This window comes from Sapajus apella, unplaced genomic scaffold (assembly GCF_009761245.1).
Source record: "Sapajus apella isolate SASKATOON/1434 unplaced genomic scaffold, GSC_monkey_1.0 scaffold63, whole genome shotgun sequence".
Classification (NCBI taxonomy): Eukaryota; Metazoa; Chordata; class Mammalia; order Primates; family Cebidae; genus Sapajus; species Sapajus apella.
In genome coordinates, this window is record NW_022437003.1 from 7,195,601 (window position 1) to 7,217,223 (window position 21,623).

At 42.0% G+C, this 21,623-nt stretch overlaps 1 protein-coding gene across 13 annotated transcripts in view; it reads left to right on the forward strand.

The window, feature by feature from the left end:
• KIF13A (kinesin family member 13A) overlaps positions 1 to 21,623 on the forward strand; it is a 225,525-nt gene that overhangs the window by 179,727 nt on the left and 24,175 nt on the right. For 10 of the 13 annotated variants that reach the window (XM_032247635.1, XM_032247634.1, XM_032247637.1 and 7 more), the window contains 10 exons: positions 935 to 1,096; positions 1,609 to 1,782; positions 4,495 to 4,646; positions 6,538 to 6,670; positions 6,866 to 7,012; positions 12,648 to 12,686; positions 14,686 to 14,785; positions 16,974 to 17,100; positions 18,866 to 18,921; positions 21,094 to 21,218. In XM_032247635.1, coding sequence (XP_032103526.1) covers positions 935 to 1,096; positions 1,609 to 1,782; positions 4,495 to 4,646; positions 6,538 to 6,670; positions 6,866 to 7,012; positions 12,648 to 12,686; positions 14,686 to 14,785; positions 16,974 to 17,100; positions 18,866 to 18,921; positions 21,094 to 21,218 — 1,215 coding nt within the window. The remainder of the gene's footprint in view (positions 1 to 934; positions 1,097 to 1,608; positions 1,783 to 4,494; positions 4,647 to 6,537; positions 6,671 to 6,865; positions 7,013 to 12,647; positions 12,687 to 14,685; positions 14,786 to 16,973; positions 17,101 to 18,865; positions 18,922 to 21,093; positions 21,219 to 21,623) is intronic. The other 3 variants (XM_032247644.1, XM_032247636.1, XM_032247643.1) reach the window with 1 other exon arrangement.

Sequence of the window (21,623 nt, forward strand, 5' to 3'; positions counted from 1 at the left end):
TTTTTGTATTTTTAGTAGAGACAGGGTTTCACCATGTTGGCCATGCTGGTCTCCAACTCCTGACCTCAGGTGATCCGCCTGCCTTGGCCTCCCAAAGTGCTAGGATTACAGGCGTGAGCCACCACACCATGCCTGACCTGATAGTGAGTCTTTACTTCTCTGTCTTACCTCCCTTGACTGAGTTCCCTAATGGCAGAACCTGTGTTTTTATTTTGGTATTTCATGAACTAGCTCTTTGGTCAAATGAATAAGTGAATGAAGCATTTCATATTCACTCAAATAAATATGTGAGTGAATATATTTAAAAACATGGATAGCTGGGTGTGGTGACTCACGCGTGTAACCCCAGCATTTTGGGAGGCCAAGGTGGGCAGATCACAAGGTCAGGAGTTCAAAACCAGCCTGGCCAGTATGGTAAAACCCCATCTCTACTAAAATAACAAAAATTAGCTGGGCTTGGTGGCAGACGCTTGCAATCCCAGCTACTCAGGAGGCTGAGACAGGAGAATCACTTCAACCCAGGGAGGCAGAGGTTGCAGTGAGCTGAGATCATACCACTGCACTCCAGCCTGGGTGACAGAGCAAGACTCTGTCGGGGGAAAAAAAAAGCATGGATAATAGATTACTCCAAATAGAATATGAGAGCTGTCTTTAAGCTATTCCTGGGCTATCCTGTGGGAGAATAAGATTGAGGATGACTCTAGAAGGCAAGTTGCAGGAAGGCAAATTTGTCTGAAAGTAAGGCAGGACCGATCACAGGGGCAAGTGTGGAATGGACAGGCTCTGGGAGTAGCAGGACTCCCGTTGCCAAAGACGACCAAGGAGCAGCTGCAGAGCCCCTCTCCACGTCCACTGTAGAAGGTCCATCTGTCTGGGGTCGAGGCTGCCCACGAGATGTCTTTTCACTCTAAGGTGCTCTGGTTCCTTGACCCAGGTTGCAGGGCGTCTCCACGTGGAAGTCATGCGTGTTACCGGAGCTGTTCCAGAGCGTGTGGTGGAGGATGACTCTTCGGAGAATTCCAGTGAAAGTGGGAGTCTTGAAGTCGTAGACAGCAGCGGGGAGATCATTCACCGAGTCAAAAAACTGACATGTCGGGTGAGAGGACAGCAATGGGAGGCTCATATAAATGATGTTTTTCATGCAAAACCATTTTACAAAAAATCTTATGAGTGTTTTTCATCCAGCGTAGGAAAAGTTGAATTTTCTAACAGCGGATACAATGGTGGACAGTACTTTGATTTCAGAAATATAGTACACTTTCTGATGACAGCTGCATCAAATCTCAAAAGTGTCTATGTATTTGGCATCCAAGAAGTGTGTATTACTTAGTGAATTATGTTTTTCTAGTAAAGGTTGCACCTCAGTTGTTAGGAAGCTTTTGCAGGGATATGTGTGTTTGTTGCCAAGTTTACATGCTGTAGTTACAGAACTGTGATAAAGATTTCATTATAGATACAACCCTTAACAACATGGTGGCAGATATAATATTATCAGATGTCAAATGGATGACTGATTTATTTCATCACTTACTCTTCAATTTGAGGTAGCTGAAATAAAAGAATGTTTAGTGCTTATTGGAGTTTTATTTGTATTGTTCATCTCTTCAGGTAAAAATTAAAGAAGCAACAGGGCTGCCCTTAAACCTCTCAAATTTCGTCTTCTGTCAATACACATTCTGGGACCAGTGTGAGTCTACAGTGGCTGCCCCGGTGGTGGACCCCGAGGTGCCTTCACCACAGTCCAAAGATGCCCAGTACACAGTGACCTTCTCCCACTGTAAGGTACAAATGCCATTACCAAATGGGCTGTGTAGGAAGCAGAAGAAATGGGTGCAGTTCAGCAATCGATTGTCCCCATGAGCATTTAAGTATGTTTATTAGATGTTTTAACCTCAAAAGTGTACTTCATTACAAATGCAAACAGCTTAGAAATATTTAAAATCAAATCCAACAGTCTTGTTCCCCAAAGATATAAACCACCAATGACAGGTTTCTACATATTTCATTAAAGTATTTTCTCTGCTCTACGTGTTTTATATGTGTATGGTAACATGTGTACCTACACCCTTTTACATCACACACACATAACTTCTTTAAAAATGCCGTACAAGACCAGATGCAGTGGCTCATGCCTGTAATCCCAGCACTTTGGGAGGCCGAGGTGGGAGGATCACAAGATCAAGAGATCACAATCATCCTAGCTAATACAGCGAAACCCCTTCTCTACTAAAAATACAAAAATTAGCTGGATGTGGTGGCGCATGCCTGTAATTCCAGCTACTCTGAAGGTTGAGGCAGAAGAATAGTTTGAACCCAGGGGGCAGAGATTGTAGTGAGCCAAGATCATGCCACTGCACTCCAGCCTGGCGACAGAGCGAGACTCCATCTCAAAAAAAAAAAAAAAAAAAAAAAAAAAGCTATATAAAAATGGGATCACATTAAACATATTTCAGAACATGTGCATCTTAACATGTAAGTTGCTATACATGTCATTCTTCTGAATATAGCATTACATTCTAATGTATCATATGAGTGATAGGATATGTCTCATATAGATTTTCTTATAAATCATATGAGAAAATATAAAATGAGAAAGGTGAATTGATGATGAATGTGGTTGGATCTCCTTTGAGACATCACGTGCTCTTCCTAGTTTTTACAAGGGTCTGCTGACAAGTCATTTCTGAAAGACCAGCTCCATCCTTTCTGTAATTTTGTTTTTCCTTAGGCAACCCTTCATAGATACTCAAGACCCCTTCTTTTGCAAATCGTGCTTATTCTTTCAGTTCTACACTTAGAAAACTAATTCGTGTCACCACCTATAAAACTTCACATAGGTAAAGTCTGTCAAGTTTTTCTGGAAACAAATAGCCTATATTTATCTGTATTCACCAAGTCTGTTCCTAAAAATATTTATTAATCATATTTTGTTGCTCTCTGAATATTCTTTTAAATATTCCCCATCTATCTTATTTTTTTTGTTTTTGTTTGTTTGTTTTTGTTTTGTTTTGAGACAGAGTCTCACTCTATTGCCAGGCTGGAGTGCAGTGACCCAGTGTTGGCTCACTGCAATCTCCACCTCCCCACTTCAAGCAATTCTCCTGCCTCAGCCTCCCAAGTAGCTGGGACTACAGGTGCACACCACCATGCTTGGCTAATTTTTGTATTTTTAGTAGAGACGGGTTTCACCATGTTAGCCAGGATGGTCTCCATCTCCTGACCTCTTGATCAGCCTACCTCAGACTCCCAAAGTGCTGGGATTACAGGCATGAGCCACCACACCTGGCCTCCCCATCTTTCTTTGAATCCACAAAGCTTCTTGTTTAGAAAGACGAAATCTGGATTTCAAGTGTGTCCTGGTTGACAGCTGTTTTAATAAATGCTAGTCCCAGAGCTTCTGGGTTTTTGTGATCTTAGAATTTTTTCATCTCTAAAATGTATAGATTATACTTGATCACCAAGTTTCTTTTTCTTCTTAAATTCTAGATCTATCTTCAAATAAAATAGACTAAAAAGCAGATAGTATGTGGTTAAATAAATATAACACAACTGTTTCTGCAAATTAGAGTCATAAGAGATGTCTCTACCTGAGATTCCACTGAGAGATTAATGGAAAGCAAATTAGCTTGGCTCGTTGCCTGCTGCATTTTTCTGGGTGATTTGCCACCCATCTCAGTCAGTTCAATATTCGTTCACTTCCACACAATCATCTATTTGGGGTTGTTTTTGTTTTTAAAGACGATGTGTCACTGTTGCCCAGACTGGAGTGCAGTGGCACAATCACGGCTCAGTACAAGCCTTGAACTCCTGGGCTCAAGCAACTGTCCTGCCTCAGCCTCCTGAGTAGCTGGACTACAGGCGTGCACCACCACACCCAGCTAATTTTTACTTTGTAGAGACGGAATCTCATTTTGTTGCCCAGGCTGGTCACTATCTCCCGGGCTCCAGCTATCCTCCTGCCTTGGCCTCCCAAAGTGCTGGGATTATAGGCATGAGCCACTGTGCCCCGCCTGTTTATGTTTTCGAAAGAGGAAATAGGGCAGAAAATCTTAAGAGCCAGAGCATAGAGTCATGAAGATAACCATATAAAATTTAATTCTGTTGTTCTCCTAAGCCATGGCAGGAAACAATTCATTGAGTTAGTCTCTGGCAGCTGAAACTCAGAGTGGTCCTGTGGAACTGAGAATGAACCAAGTATGAGAGAATGTGGATTCAGCTCGGCCACTAGCAAACAGTGTGACTTTGGACAATTTGCTTTCTTCATTTTCTTTATTTATATAAGAAACGGATTGAATGAAATTACCTCCCAATTTTCCTTCCAGATCTAATGTTCTGTGGTTCCTTGTGGTTTTCTGTAAAACAGAAGAGATGGGTTTAAGGTTGAAATCAGGCTAATATACTCTAAAATAAATCTATATAACAGTTAAAAGTTCAAAAGGAAATTTCACAGACTCCTTTAAGCATAATTCTTCTGCTTTCCCCCACTTATCCCAGGACTATGTGGTGAATGTAACAGAAGAATTCCTGGAGTTCATTTCAGATGGAGCATTGGCCATTGAAGTGTGGGGCCACCGGTGTGCTGGAAATGGCAGCTCCATCTGGGAGGTCGATTCTCTTCATGCTAAGACAAGAACACTGCATGACAGGTTTGTACTTGGGTGTACACTTTAGATACAAGGTCAAGACTAGGACTTGAGCAGAGTCTCTGAGCCTGCTCTGGCCTAGGAGGCTGCTCATAAAAAAAAAAAAAAAGAAAGGAATACGGGCTTTGAACTCTGGGTCTGCTGTTGTTAATTCGGACAAGTTATTTAACTTCTCTGAGCTTGTTTCCTCCTTTGTAAAATGAGAATGGTGAAAGAAACTACCAGGCACCGAAGAAATTCAATGGGGAATGGTGTGTCGTATCAACAAATGAGACGGAAACAGCTGCCTCTCTGTGTGGAGAAAAATCACCCTTGTTCTTTACTTCATACCATACGCAAAAAAATTAACTTGAGATGAATCATGTAACCTTAAATACAAAAGCTTAAACTATGACAATTATGGAGGAACACAGGATTTTGGGATAGTCACATATTCTCAGAAAGTCTGCCCACAAAGGCTGCCAAGTGTGCTAACCATAGAAGAAGAATTTTTAAGTTGGACGTAATCAAAATTTAAAGCTTGTGCTCATCAAAAGACCACTATGAAAATGAATACACAAGCTACAGTCTGGGGGAAAACTGGTAGTTTCTTGTTAAGTTGATTGTTCTCCTCTTTTATGACCCAAGAATCCCACTCATAGGTGTTTACCCAAGATAAATGGAAATGTAAGTCCACAAATAGAGTTGTACACAATGGGTTGTTGTTGTTTTTAGGCGAAGTCTCACTCTGTCACTCAGGCTGGAGCGTGCAGTGGTGTGATCTTGGCTCACTGCAACCTCCACCTCCCAGGTTCAAGCGATTCTCCTGCCTCAGTCTCCCGTGTAGCTGGGATTACTGGCGTTTGCCACTATGCCTGGCTAATTTTTTTCTATTTTTAGTAGAGATGGGTTTTCACCATGTTGGCCAGGCTAGTCTCAAACTCTTGACCTCAGATGATCCACCCACCTTAGCGTTTCAAAGTGCTGGGATTACAAGTGTGAGCCACTGCACCTGGCCTATACAATGTTCATGGCACCATTATTAATGGTATTCCCAAATTGCAGATAACCTAAATATCCGTCAGTGAATGAATGGGAATAAATTGGTGTCATTAAAAAAAAAAAAAGTATTACTCTGCAGACCAGGCACGGTGGCTCACACTTGTAATCCCAGCACTTTGGGAGGCCAAGGCGGGTGGATCACCTGAGGTCAGAAGTTTGAGACCAGCCTGACCAACATGGAGAAACCCCATCTCTACTAAAGCTACAAAATTAGCCAGGCGTGGTGGTGCGTGCCTGTAATCCCAGCTACTCAGAAGGCTGAGGCAGGAGAATCACTTGAACCTGGGAGACGGAGGTTACAGTGAGCCGAGATGGTGCCATTGCACTCTAGCCTGGGCAACAAGAACAAAACTCCATCCAAAAAATAAAAAATATAAAGTATTACTCTGCTTTAAAAAAGAAAAAAAACGTTTATATCCATTTGGACGAATCTCAGAAGCATGCTAAATGAAAGAAGCCAGACACAAGAGTACATAATACATGATTCCATTTATTTGGAGCTCTAGAGCAGGCAAAACTAATCTCTGAGTTAACACAGTTGCTACAGGAGTGTGGGGATTGAATGGGAAGGGGTAAGAGCAAAGTTTCTGAGGTGATGGGGTGGGTCACACTCATATATGCATTTCTCAAAACTCATCAAACTCTATACTCAAGATCTGGGCATTTCACTCTACCTCAATAAAATGAATAAAAAGCACCAATATGACAGGGTGGGTTTGAGAGTTAAATAAGGAAATAACTTCTATGAGACACTTGGCAGAGTGCCTAGCACATAGTAAGTGCTCAGTGAATGATGGCTTATGACTAACAGCGACCCTGGACGATGATGCTCTTGCTTATTGGACTGTTGCAGGTGGAATGAAGTAACTCGAAGAATAGAAATGTGGATCTCCATATTAGAATTGAATGAGTTAGGGGAGTATGCTGCAGTAGAACTTCATCAGGCAAAAGATGTCAACACAGGAGGCATCTTTCAACTCAGACAGGTGCTGAGTTTGTTTTGGCTTTTTGGTTTGTTTTTTTTTTTTTAATGTTTTCTCTCTGTTCCACTCTTACACATAGTTTCTGGGAATTTTCTAACTATTTGTATCCTTGTTCTCTAATCCTTTCCCCCTTCTTTATCCCCTTCTCCCACCCTCTTTATCATTCCTGGCACCCTTACACCTGCCCACCCTCTTCAGGGTCATTCCCGTAGAGTACAAGTCACGGTATCACCTGTGCAGCATTCAGGGACACTGCCGCTCATGGTTGAAGCCATCCTGTCAGTAGCCATCGGTTGTGTAACTGCCAGGTCCACCAAACTCCAGAGAGGGCTGGACAGTTACCAGGTAAGACAAGCAGACTTGAAGTCGTATTTAACAAAGCTTGGTTAATGCAGAAATAAGGCACTTAATGGTCTCCGATGGGGACCTTTTTGCAAATATAACAGAACTCCTTTCCTTAACCACAGGTCTTCCCCCAGTTCACATTTCCATCCATCGCCCTTTTTTTTAGCTTTAAAATCTGTTTGCTTAGTGTTGATTAATAATAATTTTATTTATAAACACATCCTAATGCTATAGTAGTCATTTACTTTAGGCAGATTTTATTTTATATCTGGCCCAAAATATGTTGTATCTTTGGCATTACTGCCTGACCTGATCCACTTTTTTTTTTTTTTTTTAAGATAGGGTTTTGCTTTGCGGCGCATGTTGGAGTGCAGTGGTGTGATCATGGCTTACTGCAGCCTTCACCTCCTAGGCTCTAACGGTCCTTCCACCTCAGCTTCCCAAGTAGCTAGGATTACAGGCACGCATCACTGCGCCCAGCTGATTCTTTTATTTTTTGTAGAGAAGGGTGTGTCATTCTGTTGCCCACACGGGAGTCAAACTCCTGGTCACAAGTGATCCTCCTACCTCAGCCTCCAAAAGTGCAGGGATTACAGGCGTAAGCCACCGCACCTGGCCACTTTTATTTACAGTGGCCACTTTTATTTATATTGTTTTTACTATATTTATTTATGATTATTTTCATACACTGTCATAATAAACCAGCTCTTTGAAAGCTTTACTTTTTTGTTTTTTTTTTTTTTTGAGACAGAGTTTCTCTCTTGTTACCCAGGCCAGAGGGCAATGGCGCGATCTCGGCTCACCGCAACCTCCGCCTCCTGGGTTCAGGCAATTCTCCTGCCTCAGCCTCCTGAGTACCTGGGATTACAGGCACGCGTCACCATGCCCAGCTAATGTTTTGTATTTTTTGTAGAGACGGGGTTTCACCATGTTGACCAGGATGGTCTCGATCTCTTGACCTCGTGATCCACCCGCCTCGGCCTCCCAAAGTGCTGGGATTACAGGCTTGAGCCACCGCGCCCGGCGGCTTTACTTTTTTTTGTTGTTAAAATGTGTCCTTATGATCATTTTTGTTCATTAAATCTTCATTTCCTAAACATTATAGTCTCATTTTTAAAAAGATGAAAATCTCTAAGAATTGATCATATTATCAGTCAGAGCTACTCAGTACTCCGTGAAAAGAATTTCTAAAATTAGGAACTTGGCCAGGCATAGTCACTCATGCCTGTAATCCCAGCACTTTGAGAGGCTGACGTGGGGAGGATCACTTGAGTCCAGGAGTTCGAGACCAGCCTGACCAACATGGCGAAACCCTGTCTCTACTAAAAATACAAAAAATTAGCCAGGTGTGGTGGCACATGACTATTGTCTCAGCTATTCAGGAAGCTGAGGCATGAGAATCATTTGAACCTGGAGACAGAGGCTGCAAGTGAGCCAAGATCACACCACTGCACTCCAGCCTGAGTGACAAAGGAAGGCTCTGTCTCAAAAAAAAAAAAAAGGAACTTGTCACCCAGTAGCCTAAACATATGAATGTGCTTCATTGAGTCCCCAATTTACTACCAGATATGAGTTAGGAACCGGGGAGAATCACTGTTAAATCTGCCTCCCTCACCCCCATATGTGATTGCAAGCACTCTCCCTCTTGTGCCGAAGAGAAAACATTCTCCTCCGTGGAGGCTGAGTCTAAGCCCAGCCAAACTTGAGGATGTTTTCTCTTCTATCTCAGTTTCCTTTTGGCTTCATTGCTTTCAGGCAAAGACTTTTCTGGAAGCCAAAAGTCAGTGCACAGACTATTCAACTTCAAGGCAGTGATAGCTTTGTCAGATGCTTCCTTCCCTCTAGCTCGGAGCATCTGTCCACACTTCATTCAGAGTATGAACGTAGGTTCGAGGACAGGGCTGCTGTGGTTTGGTAGGATTCTCCACCAGACTTTCACTTGTGTGTGGTGCAGCCGTGGAGCTGGAAATGGGGTTGTTGGTATTCTCATACCAGCTCAGTCCTTCACTTAGCCATCAGCTTCTTCGTGGGTGCACGGTCGAAGGAGAACACTAGACTTGGAGTGAGGAGACCTGGGTTCTTAAGTCTAGTTCAGCATTACTAAATGGTTATCTTGGCTGGATGATTTAAACTTTGTGTTCCCTTTTCTCCAGAATGATGAGGTAGACTTAATAATCCTCTGCAGTCTCTTTCCACAATAAAATTTTGTGGCTTAATAAATCTCTGATGTTCAATAAAAACATTGTGGGTTCCAAACGGTGACCTGCAGTATGTGGATCATCAACTAACTAAATGTTCTTCCTTGAGGAACATTCCAAGGGTCAATTTTTTTATTTTTGAGACACAGTCTCACTGTGTCACTGAGGTTGGAGTGCAGTGTCTTGATCTCACCTTACTATAACCTCCGCCCCTTGGGTTCAAGTGATTCTCCTGCCTCACCCTCCTGAGTATCTGGGATTACAGGCACCTGGCTAATTTTTGTATTTTTAGTAGAGATGGGGTTTCACCATCTTGGCCAGGCTTGTCTTGAACTCCTGACCTCGTGCTCTACCCGCCTCAGCCTCCCAAAGTGCTGGGATTACAGGTGTAAGCCACCGTACCTGGTGCTTTTTGTTTTGTTTTTTTTTTTGTTTTTTTTGTTTTTTTTTTTAAGACAGAGTCTCACTCTGTCACTCAGGCTAGAGTGCAGTGGCATGATCTCAGCTCACTGCATTTTTTCCATCTCCCTGGTTCAAGCGATTTTCCTGCCTCAGCCTCCCAAGTAGTTGGTATTACAGCCATGCACCGCCACACCCAGCTAATTTTTGTATTTTTCTTAGAGACAGGATTTCACCAGGTTGGCCAGACTGGTCTCCAACTCCTCACCTCAAATGATCCACCCACCTGGACCTCCCAAAGTGCTGGGATTACAGGTGTGAGTCACCATGCCCAGCAACCATTTGTAGTTTTGTTTTTTTTTTGTTTTTTGTTTTTTTTGTTTTTTTTTTTTTAAAAAAAGGAAAGAAAAAAAGCTCTACCTCTGAGTTAAAACTGATTTTTGTCAAATTGTAAACTTTAAAATATTAGCCTCTCCCCGGTGCTATATGCTCTTGAAATTTGAACTGTAGATATTTTAAAGGCTTTTTTTTCTTTGCTGCCGTGTTGCAGGTGATGTCTGTTAAGTGTTTTTGTTGTTGAGACTGCTTTAGAATTATTCTGATTTAAAAAAAAAAAAAAGAATTATTCTGATTATTCTGATGCAGTAGCTGAAACCAATACAGAATATGCTGATTTTGCAACAACTTTACATCATGAATGCTTAGGCCAGTTTTCAGTGAACACAACTACCTCCTTAGTTTAAAAAGTTATGATAAAGAGCTATTTGTTCTTTTATGTTAATAGGAAGTATTCATTCAAGATAAATTACTTCAAGATTAGGACTACATTTAATAAGTCATATAACTGATAATGATGGTTACCAAAGCAAAAAAAAAAAAAAAAAAAAAAAAAAGCTGTTCATTTTGAGGTATACATGAAAATAATTTTGACTGTATATATACATACATATACTTTTTTTTTTTTTTTTTTTTTTTTGACAGAGTCTCACTCTGTTACCCAGGCTGGAGTGCAGTGGTGCAATCTCGGCTCACTGCAACCTCCGCCTCCTGGGTTCAAGCATTTCTCCTGCCTCAGCCTCCCGAGTAGCTGGGACTACAGGCATGCGCCACCATGCCCAGCTAATTTTTGTATTTTTAGTAGAGACAGGGTTTCACCATGTTGGCCTAGATGGTCTTGACCTCATGACCTCATGATCCACCCATCTTGGCCTCCCAAAATGCTGGGATTACAGGCGTGAGCCACCATGCCCAGCTGTCTATATTCTTAAAGCACTTTTGTAGTTACAAATCTTAAATTAAGGGATTCTTGATTCTTATTTCTAAGGAAAATTGTTTCAACCAAGGCCCTTTTATTTTCAACACGATTACTTTATTTTGCCAAATGTTTTTGCAAAAATTGTTACTTTCCTTAGTTATTTTACAATGTTGCAGTGTTTGAAACAGTTGCGATTCTCTCAAGTGATTTTATGGTCAATGGAGAATATTGACAAATCCTTATATTCCAAATAGTATGCTGTGCTTTTATTTCGACAGTGTAGTACAGACTCTTGTGTGTATATAGCCTGAGGTTTCCCCAGCTTTCCCCTGGGATGATTTCATCAGGGAAGACAACTGAGGTTAGAGACCTCATACAGGCATGGCTTATAGTTCTTACTGCCATTATTTGTGTGATCCTAAGGTTAAATCATTTCATCCTTTAAGGCTTAGTTGCCTCATTGCTCAAACTGAGATTGGGCAAGAGAATCTTTCTTGTAGTTTTGCCATTCTGTCTTCCTAAACCTATCTCAAATCTCAAATAGTCTCCCCAAAATACATATCACCTGTCTGTGTGACAATGGTGTAAAGCCTGGCTGAATGATGTTTGTTCCTATCCCCAGCTAAGAGATTTCTTATTTTATTTATTTTATTTTATTTTATTTTATTTATTTTGAGATGTAGTCCCTCTCTGTTGCCCAGGCTGGAGTGCAATGGCACAATCTCAGCTCACTGCAACCTCCGCCTCCCAGGTTCAAGCAGTTCTTCTGCCTCAGCCTCTCAAGTAGCTGGGACTACAGGCATGCACTACCACGCCCAAGTAATTTTTATATTTTTACTAGAGACGGGTTTCACCATATTGGCCAGACGGGTCTTGAACTCCTGACCTCATGATCCACCCCTCAGCCTCCCAAAGTGCTGGGATTACAAGTGTGAGCCACTATGCCTGGCCCTATTTCATTTTATTTCTTTGGAGACAGGTCTTGCTATGTTGCCCAGGCTGAGGTGCAGTGGTGTAATCAGAGCTTGCTGCAGCCTCCATCTCCTCAGCTCAAGTGATCCTCCCACTTTAGTCTCCCAAGTAGCTGGGACTACAGCTGCACACTACCAGCTAATTTTAAAAAAATTTTTATACAGGCCGGATGTGGTAGCTTATGCCTGTAATCCTAGCACTTTGGGAGGCCAAGGCAGGCAGATCACGAGGTCAGGAGTTCAAGACCAGACTAGCCAACATGGTGAAACCCTGTCTCTACTAAAAATTACAAAAATTAGCTGGGTATGGTGGCTCATGCCTGTAATCCCAGCTACTTGGGAGGCTGAGGTAGGAGAATTGCTTGAACTGGGACCCAGGAGGCAGAGGTTGCAATGAGCTGAGATCATGCCATTGCACTCCAGCCTGGGCTACAGAGCAAGACTCCATCTCAAAAAAAAAAAAAAAAAAAAAATTTGTACAGATGGGGTCTTGATGTGTTGCACAGGCAGGTCTCCAACTTCTAGCTTCAAGAGATCCTCCTGCCTTGGCCTCCCAAATGCTGGGATTATAGACATGAGCCCAGCCAAGTTTTTATGTTTCACTGACTCTCTTCTCTATGTAAAAAATTCTTTAAATTATAGACAAGTGAATTAAATCCATTATCCCTTTTTGAGATTGAATTTAGTATTTTATTATGCTTATGTTATATGAGCTGTCCATTTTGATGTGTGTTAAGCTTAAAGAATTATTTTCCCTGTATGCTGTTTGAAAAACAAAATGCATGTCCTTTGTGTTTATTTTTTCCTACCAGAGAGATGATGAGGATGGTGATGATATGGATAGTTATCAGGTATTGCTACTGCTGTCAATCCTGCGGCATGGGGCACAGCTACTGCTAATTGCCAGCATTTGCAAAGCAGAGACCAGGGAGGAGGAAGGAGGGTCCTAGAGCGAGAATATGCAGTTTTTCACTTGCTTTTGATTTGCTTTATATGTAATCAAATGCAATACTATTTCTTTAGGTTTCCTTGTCAGTTCACAGTTTGTAATCAAATAGTTGCCTTTTTGCTATGCCATCTCAATTTACTGGCTTATTGCTAAGCAAGATCATTGTCACTGTATTAAAATGGATGATCTGGAGACTGATCTGAGTAATAATAGAACTCCAGTTTCCTGCAAAAATAAATAAGTAAATAAATAAATAAAATGGGTGATCTTAAAATATTGCAGTTATCCATCCATAATCTTTTAGAGACTCATCTTTCCCATGCTAATATGCATTCTTTTCCTTATATCCAAGAGCTAATATTGTTTTAATATGACATTTTATTTTAAAAGACTTTTGCTGTATAGGAAATTGAAGACATTTTATGCACATAATTGTGTTTTGTTTAGCCAGCTTTCTTCCCTCATTAGGGCCATACTTAGTTCTCCATAACCTGTAGAGTTTAAATCTCAGCTTTTACTGGTTGGAAATCTTGAAAAAAATATACAGATATGCAAACTGAGATTGTACCTTGTCAGTTCTGACTGGCCTGATACCATGGAGTGTGGGGTTATGTAGAAATGGTCAAAGCAGCAAACCAAGATGAAGCTTTTTGGTTCCCAGTCTTTGTACCGATTCTCCACACACATCTTCAAAGGATGTTTTCTCAGTGTGCCTTCCTAGATGTAAAATGTGGGTACACTGGCCGGGCGTAGTGGCTCACACTTGTAATCCCAGCACTTTTGGGAGCCATGGCGGGCAGATCACAAGGTCAGGAGTTCAAGACCAACCTGGCCAACATGGTGAAACCCCATATCTACTAAAAATACAAGACTTAGCTGGGCGTGGTGGCGCACGCCTGTAATCCCAGCTACTCTGGAGACTGAAGCGACAGAATAGCCTAAAAACAGGAGGGGGAGGTTGCAGTGAGCCGAGATAGCATCACTGCACTCCAGACTGGGCAACAAGAGCAAAACTCCAAATCAGGAAAAAAAAAAAAAAAAAAAAAGTAGATAAACTTTACGCTGTAGGTAAAGTTTCAGAGGTCCTAGGTATCTATTCTTGATGTAACATCTTAAGTCTTAAACTTGAATTAGGCAAGCCAAAGAGCATATTTAATAGAGTTGATGGATTTTTTTTTCCCTACTCGTAATTCCATGAAGAAAAAACTTTCAGGGAAATATCATTATCCCCTTGGATCTCAGCAATGCCATTGACTAACGTCCTGCGGCTGTTTGTGCACTTCCTGGCACGTTTTTCACAGTGCAGTCCAGTGGCTGCCTAGAGGATTTCTTAAAGCATGGCTGACTGCATGTTGGGGTTTGCATGGGAAATTTTTGGTTAGCCTCACGGTGGTGGTTGAAAGTAAAATGTTTGTGGCAAGTTTGAAGTTATCTGCTGACCTATTCTTTGCATTTCAGAAAATCTCTATTATCTGACTACTGAACTATGAGCTATGAAAATGTTTGTCATTTTCCATTCCATTAGTTGTTACTTGGTTTGGGCTCTGTTTTTGCTGTTCTTCTGTTTGCGATCACAAATCCTGCAATGAATAGCTACAATTTAAATATACATACACACATAGTAAAAAAAATCGGACAGCTGGTATAGTTTGAGCTTGTCTTGCTTTTAAGTATAATTATCCCTTTGGGGATCCAGGGGCTCCGATTTCTGGGTAACAGCATCCTTGATCAACATGCAGTGTTACTGAGGCCTCTCTGCTTTCTTGCATATTAATCACATGGCAATGTTCAATGGCTTTTCCTACTGAAAAGTTTCCTAGTCGATTTAAACATCTTTTTTTAAAAAAAGAAATCCTTGTCTATGCAGTCTATAGGAAAATATTTTCCCTCCCTGATGTTAGGAAGAAGACTTAAACTGCGTAAGAGAAAGGTGGTCAGATGCACTCATTAAACGGCGGGAATACTTGGATGAACAGATTAAAAAAGTCAGCAATAAAACAGGTATGTGAGATCAAACTCTTTTTTGGGGGGAGCTTTTCACTTTTACACAATGGCAGTAGGTTGTTTTCGTCCCCTAACTGGACAGTAGTATCTTATTTTTGTTGTTTGTTTGTTTTTAAGACAGGGTCTCGCTCTGTCACCCAAGCTGGAGTGCAGTGCTAGGATCATATCTCACTGCAGCCTTGAACTCCTGGCCTCCAGAGATCCTCCTGCCTCAGCCTCCTGAGTAGTTGAGACTACAAGCATGAGCTACCACACCCAGCTAATTTTTAAATGTTTTGTAGATGGGGGGTCTCGCTTTGTTGCCCAGGCTGATCTCAAACTCCTAGACTCAAGTGATCCTCCCACTTCAGCCTCCCCAAGTGCTGGAATTGCAGGTGTCAGCCACTGCACGCAGCCTGTTTAGTTTTGTGAACTTGTAACAATTATAGACATTAGTCCATTATGTTATACATTGTTGGTTTAAGAAGCCTCCAAATTTGAAAGTAATCGGTTTTTATAAGACTCTGAGCTATGTCATAAAACTGTGACATCACATGTCAAATTCACATTTCATTTTGATGGACACAAATGTGATCAATACCAGTATGTCAATATGAGGTATTCTGGGCACCAGAACCTACGACATACAGCAGCCAAAGGGTCACTTATGAAACCAAACCACTTAGCAGGTCAGCACCTGTCCACTGTTGGGCCATTGACATGCACTCAGCTGGTTCAGCATGGCCCCTGCAACGCCATTCACTGCCACCCAGTGAATTTTGCTGTTATCCATCCATAAGCAAGCTGCACCCTTGGATATGTAAGCAAGTTATGCATCCAAGGGTGCAGCTTGCTAATGGTAGCAGTGGCCACTTGGATTCTAGATAGAAATATGCGCTTAAAATCCTTAGTCTCTCATCCAGACATCATGGTCTACTCACTGTGGTTGGTTCTGCACCAAAGAACACATCATGCATGTGAATCCATTTCATGTAGAAGCTAGCAAAAAGTCTCCCTCAGGAAAACATCTTGGCTCAACATGCGGTGTTGCTTTGTGTATGTGCTCAGGCTGCTAATGAAAACTCACTTTGCCTGTACCCAGGGAGCCCCAGAATTGAATTATGAGTAAGAGGATTTCAAAGTATATCAAATAAAATCCCTTTCATGATAAGCCTTAAGGAAAATAAAGGTGATTTTACAGAGTAAGGTATATGGTGTGTTTTGTTTTTGTTTTGTTTTGTTTTGAGACAGAGTCTCATTCTGTCGCCCAGGCTGGAGTGCAGTGGCACAACTTCAGCTTGCTGCAACTCCACCTCCTGGGTTCAATCGGTTCTCCTGTCTCAGCCTCCTGAGTAGCTGGGACTATAGGCACCCAACACCATGCCCAGCTGATTTTTGTATTTTTAATAGAGACAGAGTTTCACCATATTGGTCAGGCTGGTTTCAAACTCCTGACCTCAGATGACCTGCCCACCTCGGCCTCCCAAAGTGCTGGGATTACAGGTGTAAACCACTGTGTTTGGCCTTTGGTGTTTTTTAATCCTCTGTCTTTGTAAAGTCATGTATAGTTCTGTAAAGTAGTGTCACATCCATATTTCATTTGATCCCTCCAGCAAGTATGTGAAGTAGACATGACTTCTGTTACCCCTGTTTGACAGGTTGAGGAGACTTGTTGAAAAACTTCCCCAAATTACAGAACCAGTAAAATAACCTGAGTCTTCTAATTGCTGTTCCAATGCTCTTTCTGCTATTTCTGGCTTATGGTTTCTAAAACTGGTGTCACAGCCCCTCTCAGCTCCCTGCACATCCTCTTGCTTGAACTTCACAGGCTCCACTCCATTTAAGGGACGTAGCGGATGTTAAAGCCACTTATGGATAGCACTAAATGAAATCTGTTTATTGTTTTGTTTGCTTGTTTCTTGAGATAGGGTCTCGCTCTGTTGCCCAGGCTTTAGTGCAGTGGTGTGATGATGGCTCACTGCAGCCTTGAACTCCTAGGCTTAAGTGATCATCCCACTTCAGCTGCCTGAGTATCTGGGACTACAGGCATACATGTCACCACCCTCCCCAGCTGTTGCTTTTTTTTTTTTTTTTTTTGGTAGAAATGGGGTCTCACTGTGTTGCCCAGGCTGATATCTGTTTCTTGTAAATGGAGAAGTTGTACTTTCTCTCTTGTTGCCATTGGTCCCCTCATTTTGTTCTGCAGAGAAAACAGAGGACGATGTCGAGCGGGAAGCCCAGCTTGTGGAGCAGTGGGTAGGGCTAACCGAGGAAAGGAATGCTGTGCTGGTGCCTGCCCCAGGCAGTGGGATTCCGGGAGCACCTGCCGACTGGTAAGGCTGCCCTTCCTTCTGTGCAGACCTGGGGAGATGGTACAGGTGGCCTGTGGCAAGAGCGATGCAAGAGACTTTCCAGGACTGTCACAGCAAATGCCAACCAGCTGAGCTGCTTAGGGAATGTCCACTCATCTCCAGTGCTTCCGTCCCTTTTTTGCGTTCCCACTGAAGCCAACTTTCTCCCACAGGAAGCCAGAGAGCACTGATTACCTGGCCAAGAATCACATACCATATTCCTCTATTCTTCTGCATAAGCAACTCGAACATGGTTTCCTGATCTCCAGAAATTCTTTTATTTTGGTTGGAAAGTATCTGAAGAGGGCAGAAAATGTATTCATGGAGCTACCTTTTTGGTAGTATTGTGAGAATTAGAGATAATGTGTATATAATACCTTACATATTAAAATATTATCTTGTATATTATAATGTATGTAAAATGCCTTTCATGCCCATTCAGTAAATCCTAGCTGCTGCTGCTGCTTATTCTCATTTTTATTATATATGTCCAAGGCATTTAAAAGAAAATCAGATTCCTTTTGAACAGTGTAGAAACATTAGTGATAATACCTGCATCTCTAATGATAAATGGAAATGTAATCAATTTCATGATATGTTTTATGAAACTAGAAACTCTGAATCTGCAGGCACATAATTTGTAAGCTGATGTTTCTCCCTGCAGATACTGCTGTTGTGCTGGAATCCTGTAGGTCTCTTGCAGTAATTCTGCCAGCCACTTCTTATGGACAGCCTGCTCACCCCAATCTTGTTCTGACCCTCAAAGCCCTCTCTAGACAGCTCTTCTCCTTACTTCAGTCTCTCTCATATGACGTGTTTTCAAAGTTCAGATCATCTTGAGTGCTTGTAACATGTAGACCTGGGTCTCATCCCTAGTTATTCTGATTCAGAAGAGACAGGAAGGACCCATGATTCTTCTTTTTTAATTGTTTTAAATAAGAATTTGCATTTTTAAAGGGACTTTTTAAGAGGCCTCTGAGGTAGCCCTGATGCAGCTGGACAAGTTGGCTTTTTCCGTGTTTTGTTTTTTTGAGAGAAGGTCTTGCTCTGTTTCCCAGGCTAGAATACAGTAGCGCGATCTTGATGCACTGCAACCTTGACCTCCGAGGTTCAAGCCATCCTCCCACCTCCCAAGTGCTGGGACCACAGGCATGTGCCACCACACCCGGCTAGTTTTTGTTGTTGTTGTTATTGTTGTTGTTTGTAGAGACAAGTGAGTGCTGCTCAGGCTGGTCTTGAACTTGTCCTCAAACCATCTTTCTGCCTTGGCCTCCCAAAGTGCTGTGATTACAGGCAGGAGCCACCACACCTGTCCCTGGGCTGGTTTTTGATTAAACACTGGTCAGTGTCTTCTGTCCACATGCCTGCCTCCTTTCATATGTCTTTCCTTCTGTTCTTCTTTGAGCTTTTGTTTCCTTCCTCTAGGCTGGGATACTGTCCCCTGTCACCACCTTAACAACATCCCCTTCCCTTTTCCTCTCACTGGAATTCTTTTTAGAAAGCCTTCACATAATCTTTGTTTCAATTAATTACATGTAACTCATATAACTGGAAGTTCTTTTATATAATTCATCTAATTGCCATGATTTATGTCTACAAGGAAGTCAAGAAATATGAAAGTATTTCATTAGTGGAAACTGCATCTCTGCCATGGTTATCTTCGCTTCCACAGCTCTGTGGTGTTTTATCAGCTAATAAGATGTAAAATACGTATTTTGTTATGATTAAATTTTGTTATTAAATTTAGGATTCCACCTCCTGGAATGGAAACCCACATACCAGTTCTCTTCCTCGACTTGAATGGTAAGTAGACACTTAAAGTCACAGGGATTATTGTATTTAATTAAGGTTTGTAATCTATTCAGACTCACATTATTTTGATCCTTAAATCGCTCTTCTAATCACTCACATGCCAAATTAAGTGACATTTTTGTTCTAATCAAATATATAAGCATGATATGTGTATAGTTAATCAAAAAAGGAGAACGTAGGGTGATTGAGAACTGCATACAAGAGCATTAAAGCAGTTGCACTGAAACAATAGACAAAGACATTCCCCTGGAAGATAATCACCCCCAGAGATTCTGAGTCTTTAGGCTTGGCAGGGGCCTATGAATCTGCATTTCTGACTAGTGCCCTTAACTCTGCTCCTCAAATAGTTTTGATGGCAGAAAGGATCACAGTATAACCCTGCCTTAAGGGTAGTCCTTCAAAGATGGATCCTGGACAAGTCTAGAACAATGGTTTCCAATGTGCTTTAGCAGTAAAATCCTTTTCTAAACAAAATATTAAATGGAATCCCATGTGTAGAAAACAACAGCAGAGTTGCTGAGTTAGCAGTGGGCAGGCTCCTGGCAGACCTTTTGGCAGGGCCATAGGGCTCCTCGAAACACAGCCTGAAAACCTCTGTTCTGGAAGGAAGCCCAGTTATGGATGGATGGAAGACACAGGGAGGGTAGCTTTGGCTCTTCATGTGAATAATTTTTTTTTAAAGCCTGGATGTCAAATGTATGCCTCATAAGAGAATGTGTTTCCTGTCATGGGAGGTATATAAACAAAGACTGGTTGGCCATTTACAGAGATTTGTGAAGGGCAAACCCCATATCAGATAGGATGTTGTGACGCTGGAAGAAGATAATCTTCATATTTCTCCCAAGGGCTCAGAACTTTGATTCTAAATTGATAATTTAACTGCTAAAATCTGTAATTTATGGTAAGTTATTAGGTAGGACAACAAACCTAACAACAGTTTACAGGAGGAATTGACATCAGGAAGCGACAAAATTCTAAGGGTTTTTGTTTTTTGTTTTTGAGACAGGGTATTGCTCTGTCACCCAGGCCTCACTGCAACCTCCACCTCCTGGGTTTGAGCAGTTCTCTGCTTCAGCCTCCCAAGTAGCTGGGACTGCAGGCACCTGTCACCACGCCTGGCTAATTTTTGTATTTTTAGTAGATATGGGGTTTCACCATCTTGGCCAGGCTGATCTTGAACTCCTGACCTCGTGATCCACCCTCCTTGGCCTCCCAAAATACTGCTATTACAGACATGAGCCACCACACCAAGCCTCTAAGGTTTGTTTAATGAACATACTTGCTCCTGGGACAACAATGGAATATATTTATTCCATCTTATAGGAGACTCACAAGGCAACTTTTTGGCTCCTATAATTTTTTGTTGTTTTTTTGTTTGTTGGTTTGGTTTGGTTTTTTGTTGTTTTTTAGTAGAGATGAGGTTTCACCATCTTGGCCAGCCTAGTCTTGAACTCCTGACTTCATGATCCACCTGCCTTGGCCTCCCAAAGTGCTGGGATTACAGGCATGAGCCACTGCACCCAGCCAACTCCTATCGTATTTTTAAAGAATAAAAGCTGTGGAGCACAATAGGCTCATGCCTATAATTCCAGGGCTTTGGGAGGCCAAGGCAGAAGGACTGCGTGAGTCCAGGAGTTGGAGACCAGCCTGAGCAACAAAGTTAAACTCCATGCCTGCAAAAAAATTTTACAAACTAATCAGGCCTAGCGGCATGTACTAGATATTCAGGCTGAGGCAGGAGATCTTGAGCCCAGGAGTTGAAAGCTAGTTACAGTGAGCTATGATCAGGCCACACACTCCAGCCTCAGCAATAGAGCGAGACCTTGTCTCAAAAAAAAAGCCAAGTACAGTGGTTCACACCTGTAATCCCAGCACTTTGGGAAGCCAAGGCAGGAAGATTGATTGATTGAGCCTAGGAGTTCAAGACCAGACTGGACAACATAGTAAGACCTCACCTCTATTAAAAAATAATTTTTTATAAAAGGAAAAAAAGCTGTTGTGAGTCTTGGCATCTCTGTTTCAAATGCAGGTTAAGGAATGGAAGAAAAAATTAAACGTGTCATGTGTTAACTTCAACTGTTAAAAGCGTATATTTAAATTTCTGATGTTTGCTTAAAAACTGACTTACCCCTGCTGTTTTTTCTGTGCCCTGGATGTGGTTAGCGGATGACCTCAGTGCCAATGAGCAGCTTGTCGGCCCCCATGCATCCGGAGTGAACTCCATCCTGCCCAAGGAGCATGGCAGCCAGTTTTTCTACCTGCCCATCATAAAACACAGTGATGATGAGGTAATTAACCCCCAAGTTTCTCTTAAAGGGCTTCAGATTAACACACAAGCCTTGTGGGCCTGTTTTCCCAGTAAATTGCTGTGGTTTGCCTTGGGGAAAAAGACTGGGTACTTTAAAAAATGGAACATTCCCAGCACTGTGGGAGGCCGAGGCGAGTAGATCACGAGGTCAAGAGATCGAGACCATCCTGGTCAACATGGTGAAACCCCGTGTCTACTAAAAATACAAAAAATTAGCTGGGCATGGTGGCGCGTGCCTGTAATCCCAGCGACTCAGGAGGCTGAGGCAGGAGAATTGCCTGAACCCGGGAGGTGGAGGTTGCGGTGAGCCGAGATCGCGCCATTGCACTCCAGCCTGGGTAACAAGAGCAAAACTCCGTCTCAAAAAAAAAAAAAAAAAAAAAAA